This window comes from Puntigrus tetrazona, chromosome 11 (genome assembly GCF_018831695.1).
Source record: "Puntigrus tetrazona isolate hp1 chromosome 11, ASM1883169v1, whole genome shotgun sequence".
Classification (NCBI taxonomy): Eukaryota; Metazoa; Chordata; class Actinopteri; order Cypriniformes; family Cyprinidae; genus Puntigrus; species Puntigrus tetrazona.
Genome location: NC_056709.1, coordinates 10,021,728 through 10,027,660, shown reverse-complemented (window position 1 = coordinate 10,027,660; position 5,933 = coordinate 10,021,728). Strand labels below are relative to the sequence as shown.

General features: G+C 35.0%; 1 protein-coding gene across 2 annotated transcripts; it reads left to right on the top strand.

Annotated features, from left to right (window-relative positions):
- The first annotated feature begins 424 nt into the window (after positions 1-424).
- nkpd1 (NTPase, KAP family P-loop domain containing 1) lies at positions 425-5,700 on the top strand. 2 transcript variants are annotated; one of them, XM_043251371.1, is made up of 6 exons: positions 425-584; positions 962-1,024; positions 1,437-1,571; positions 1,674-3,502; positions 3,943-4,209; positions 4,310-5,700. In XM_043251371.1, the coding sequence occupies exons 2-5, from the start codon at positions 1,009-1,011 to the stop codon at positions 4,189-4,191; spliced, it is 2,229 nt and encodes a 742-aa protein (XP_043107306.1). In that variant the 5' UTR covers positions 425-584; positions 962-1,008; the 3' UTR covers positions 4,192-4,209; positions 4,310-5,700. The 2 variants fall into 2 exon arrangements, with proteins under 2 accessions (XP_043107306.1, XP_043107305.1); XM_043251370.1 differs by having other exon boundaries at positions 3,943-5,700.
- The last annotated feature ends 233 nt before the right edge of the window (positions 5,701-5,933 follow it).

The following is a 5,933-nucleotide window of genomic DNA, read 5'->3' as shown; positions in this document are numbered from 1 at the left end:
TAGCATTCATAATTGAAGTAAAGAAAGCCATGTTCGAGCAAGTAACATTAAAAAGTATCTCAAATTTTAATTGATAAAACAAATAAACAGACTAGAAAGGCAGACAGTGAAACAGGAACTAAACAAAAGAATTGGAACAGAATCAAACAACAAGAAACAAGCAGAACACAGACTGGGATTGTGGCAGCCACAATAGTGATCCACTTTATTTTATTATTATTTTTTTTGTTTCATTAATTTATTTTTTCAAATTTACTTAATAATTAAACTAATGTGATGAGATCACTAATAAACGTAGCAATAAATACATAAAAAACAGTTATAAATTACATTTCAGATATAATTACAGCGCCAAATTTAAGGTCTAGCTCAAAGTTCATCTACAACACCTCGGTTAATGTTTACACTACAGCAAACTCTCTCTTCCACTTTCTCTCTCTTGTATACTGCACCTGGTAAAGCAAAAGCAGTTTTCTTCTGTCTACATGAAATATCACTGAAAACGGAGAATGCATATTAGTGTACTAGCAATTTTTTCTGCAAACTGTGCCTGAAGGATTGCTTGCTAATTCTGCTTGGAATAGGTGAGACATTCTATTCCTCATTATCATATTTTTCATAGCGAGGGATTCAAAGAGCTTTGTGTGGTGGCTTCATTTCAAAAGTGCAACACAAACTTTTAAAGAGGTATATTTTATATACATCCTAATATAATACATTGCTGTCAGAATGTGCATTGGTATGCATTTGTAATATTTTTTGGTTTGCTTTTAATTTTTGATAATCGCTTATTAAAGTGACATTGCATGCCTATAGCGGAATTGGATCAAGACATCTATTGCTTCATTGTATTTGTTTTCATATATTCAGCTAGAATAAATTAGTGCTCATTTAAATCAACCTGAATGTATTACAAAACATTTTTTAAATGTAATTGCTTGTATTTTGGTTTTATTTTCAGGAAAAGTGGTGAACAAACAGGTTTTTAGTTTTGTGAATAGAGGACTGATGGCGATTGAAAAGGGTATGGGACACACAATACAAAAGGAAGTACAAACTCAAACCTCAAGTAGTTGAACATTCTTGAGTTCAGTCGTTTCATAAACAAACATTCTTTACATTCAGTTTTCCAAGCACTATCTGAAAGTCCTTCACCTATTATTAACGTAGAAACCATTATTCATTCTTTGTTTGAATGAAACAGGCACTTGTCTTCTGTGTATTTATTGCACTGTATTTAGTCGATTGTCTTATCTACATTTATGCAACCTGTTTCACGCACATGTACTAAATACTGGCCAAAATAGTTTAGGTATAATTATTCTTTGTGGTAGTAAAAGACATAAATCATTACATTTTTAAGATAACAGGAATATCTGTTACCAAAAGTTCAATCATTGAAAACTTTACAGCTTTTAACTGTGTTTCATTTCCAGTGACAGATATTCCTTCTGATAATGTGTATGCTTATGCATTATCAAAAACCCTCATGAAGGTCTCTTCTCCTGTGACGGTGGGATTGTATTCAGATTGTCACAACAGAATCAACATGGTCCTCAAGAACATTGAGGGTATGTGCGCGCACCTGTCAAACAATTTTAAATGATTGACCCTCCCAGATGTCTGCCAAAACTCATTTGACGTCTTTTCCGATTTATCTTCCTTTTTTTAAGTTCATATGAATGAAGAGGCCAAAAGAAGAGAAGAGAAGTGCAACAAGAAACCAAGGCCTCGCTCAATTACTCCCTCTATTTCTGATGTGCTTTCTCTGATCTTGCGACTTCTCTTCTATCGGCCTGTGTGGACAGAGCAGAACCAGAACATGAAGAATATTCGTTATTTGTTTGTGAGGTTCAGCGCTTGGCATTTTGCAGGCAGCGACCTTCTCTGGGCTGGACTGATAATGCAATTGAGCAAGGCTATTCAAAACAGCTTTGGTAAACTCCAGCTGGGCCTCTTTCGAATCGTCCAGCATGATAAGGAGAAAGATGCAGGGAAAAAGAAGATTGAGGATATTCCCAAGAACTGGAGATCCAAAAAGTTGGGCTGCATTCCCATTTGGGCGCTAATACTTATAGGATTCATTGGCTCACTTGTTCTTTTGGTTCCTCTCGTCATGTTTGGATTTCCTGATCTAAAGGGACACAATGAAGGAGAAAAGGTTGAGGAGTCCAGTGGTTATGGAGTGCTGGAAGGTTTCGCCATTGCTGTACTTGGTGTTCCTGCAGTCGGGGCTCTACGATTTATATTATTGTTGTTGAAGAACCTTATCTTTAACCAAGACCTCAAAATTAGACAAGGGCTGGACAACAATAAGGTAAGTCAGCAGCTGGGCCTAATGCATGAGGTTCGGTTGGAGATGAGACTGCTGTGCTGCTTCATTCACTTTATGGAGATATTTGAAAGGAGAAGGATCAGGGTGGTGTTGGAGATCACCAGTTTGGATCGTTGCACACCAAAGAAAATCGTAGGTGTTTTGGATGCTATCAATATTCTCTTATCTGATTCAGAGAGTCCTTTCATTTCTGTTCTTGCTGTAGATCCAGAAGTCCTGGTTAGACAGGTTCAGCAGGCAGAAGACTGTATAACCAAAAGAGATTCTGCATATGACTTTCTAGACCGTATAATCACACTGCCCTTCACTGTGCCTCCACTGTCTAATGCCTCCAAGTCCAGTGTTTTTGAAAACATTGTCCTCGGTCAGTCTGAGATCTCTGAAAATATTTCTCTTGTAGAGGCTGAAACATCTGCTTTAGGAGATCAACAGAGGACATCATTCTCTGTTGAAGATGAGTGTTCTGTAAAGTACAGTGAGCCTGAAGAAGAACAAGCCATTCCTTTCATTGCAAAAAAAAGAAACACTGAAACCTTTTCTGCAGCAGAACTTAATTTTGAAGAAGTGGATAAGCTGACTGAGTCTGCATTTTCCTACATCACCTCAAGAGATAAAAGCAAACTTTCAACTTACATATCTGGAGACACTATGTCGATGAGAAGGATCATTAACTCCATTCGAGTAACCATTATGATTATGGAGACCTCGAAATTGGAGCCTCCACATCCAGAGAATATTGCTGCATGGGTGATTTTGGTGGATCGCTGGCCTTGCAGACTAAGTTGGATTCTTCAATGTGTTGAAGATGACCAACAGAGTGACGAGATATGTAGACCAATCTGTGCTGTTGATAATACCAAGAAATTATGGGATGTGTTTAATTGCTATAGTCTGGAGCTCTCCATCATTGCATATTCAGTAGAGAATTTTCTGGAGAGAGATGGGGATCCTGAGCTCTTCGAGATGTTCTTAAAGAATCATTTCAAATTCACCGTAGAGGATTTGGAGAAGTTTAAGTTTTGCACAATGAACTTAAACTACTCCATCAAGAATGAGCTGGCCAGGATCCGTGGGAGCCGCAGACTCAAGAGGGCAGGGAGGAGTGCTTTCCAGTCACTCTCAGCACGAACTGTAATGAACATGGAAACAAAAGACATTTGTCAAGAGGTAGTAATATCTTTTAAGAAAAATGTCATTTAGTTTCAGTGTGTGTGTGTGTGTGTAAGTATGTGTATGTGTTTGTTTCCTAATTTATACATCCACCATTCAAACGTTTTGGGTCGGTATAAGATTTTTAAAGCCTCATAGTCTCACCAAGGATGCACTTATTTGATCAAAAATGTGTGCAGCTTAATATTTTTGCACAAAATATGAGAGTTTTCCATGATGAATAAAAGTTAATCTATTTGAAATAGAAATATTTTGTAACATTTAAATGTCTTTCACTTGATAGATTTAATGCATCCTTGATGAAACAAAATATTCATTTAATTAAAAAAAATTATAATTAAAAAAACTTTAAGGAACATTTGAATACAAAGTATATTTATTTTACAATTTTACAAATTATATGTACTTATATTTGTGTTTCTTTCCTTTTTTTGTAGCTGTCAAAGCTAAAATTTCCAGAGAAATATCTTGAAACAGTAAGGGAAAATTTCATAGATGGAAAAACGATTCTCCTCAGCGACCCCAAAGACCTCAGGCAAGTCCTGCAAATGACTCTGGGTGAATGGACGTCTTTTAAAATTCATTTCCTCGGGGTCATACCTTCTAATCATCCAGCACAGGCAAAAACTCTTCCAAACGCCACAAACCCTGAAGTGGTCATATGTCTATCTGGCAAAGGGCAGTAAGCAGTATCTGACCTTGAGGTTTGCATCACTGCATTTTCTTGTGCATGCTTTCAGTGAACTAAGAATGTTTCAGGAAACAAAACTGCATTTCTACAAAATACTATTCTTTTACGGCCAGGTTGTAAATGGACACCAGCAAATCAAATGCAACAAATGATGACACTTAAAAATGGAGCTTTGCTGCGCAGAAAACAAATCAGTCTTCAAACAGATCAAATTTTTTTATATGTATAATTTATATTAGGAATGAGAAGGTTTCTTCATTTTAAGCATTAAAGGGCTTTTTCCAATGATTCTAAATAAAATAAAGTACTGAGTGTTATTTCTGCATAAATCAAAATAAAAAAGGAAGCACCATTACCTTTTAAATAGCATAAAATGTAATGCACCTACATTCAAACTTATGTAAATATTAGTTTACTTAATCTTGATTAATTTAGCGATTCTATCCATTGAATCTATTGACTGATAATACAAACCTTATAGGACTGTGCAACCAACTAGGTTTAGCTAGTTTACACTTATTCCCAACACATCCACACCTGAGACACAGCAGGTCCAATAATAACACCATTCATCAGGTTAATACTGTCAGACCATTGATCCAATCTGTGAAGGAAAAAGAAACATAATTCCGTAAGACATTGGACTTTACAAAGCGACATTTTATGTTTGTAAATTGTAAGGCTTCGGTTCATGAAAACTGGTTAAAATCTAAAAAATCTTCCCCTCAGACAAAAAAGATAGATTTTTTTTAAGGGAGACATAAAGTCTAAAAATAAAACTGTATGGTATATTTCGAAAAGTATCTCAGAGGTCATTTGTACAAGGTTCATATCTACACACATAAAATGTTTATGGGCACCAAAGGTTCCTCTCGTACAAAAAGGTTTGTACAATAAAGCATTGCCACAAAACATTGTGCAACAGTCAAACAGCCTCATATTCCTTTAATTTACAATAAAAAATACTAGTATGTGCCATGTTGCACATGAACCATTTCTCATGGAATTTCCATGGCAGCTCCAAAGTTTCCGGTTTCATTAGGGCTATATCATTCTGAGTTTTTCCATACAAAAACTTTGGCAGTGTTCAGAATCTGTACTTTGACACTTTAGTTTTACTTTCTATAAAACTTTAATATAGGACTGAATGACAGCGTGCAGATGTTTTTTTAATCGCACTGCCTGTCACTGAGTTTTACTTTATGCTCTGTGGGAATGGGGCTTCTGAGAAAGCGGAGAAAATATATATCTCCCATGCAGCTCAGCGAAGACCTCCCACGGATCTATGGCGGAACATAAGACTAATGCAAAAGTTTGAATTATAAGTTATGGTAGTCAAATATGCACTACTGTGCAAGCAACATGAAACAACATCCTAGAAAATCTGAAAAAAATATTTTTTATATATACAGTCATGGTTTGTATATACATACATATGTTAGTGATGTCAAATGAGTAATTGTGATTAATCGAATCCAAAATAAAGGTTTTTATTTACATAAGATATCTGTGTGTACTGTATATGTTTATTATGTATATATAAATACACACACAAACAGGATATATTACAAAAAATATTGAAATGGATAAAAATATTTACATTGCATAGTTTATATACAAATATATATTTATTATATAAAATATATATGTATATAATATACACACACACACACACACACACTAATATAGATATATAAGAAAAAAAAATATTTATATATTAAACATATATTTGTATAT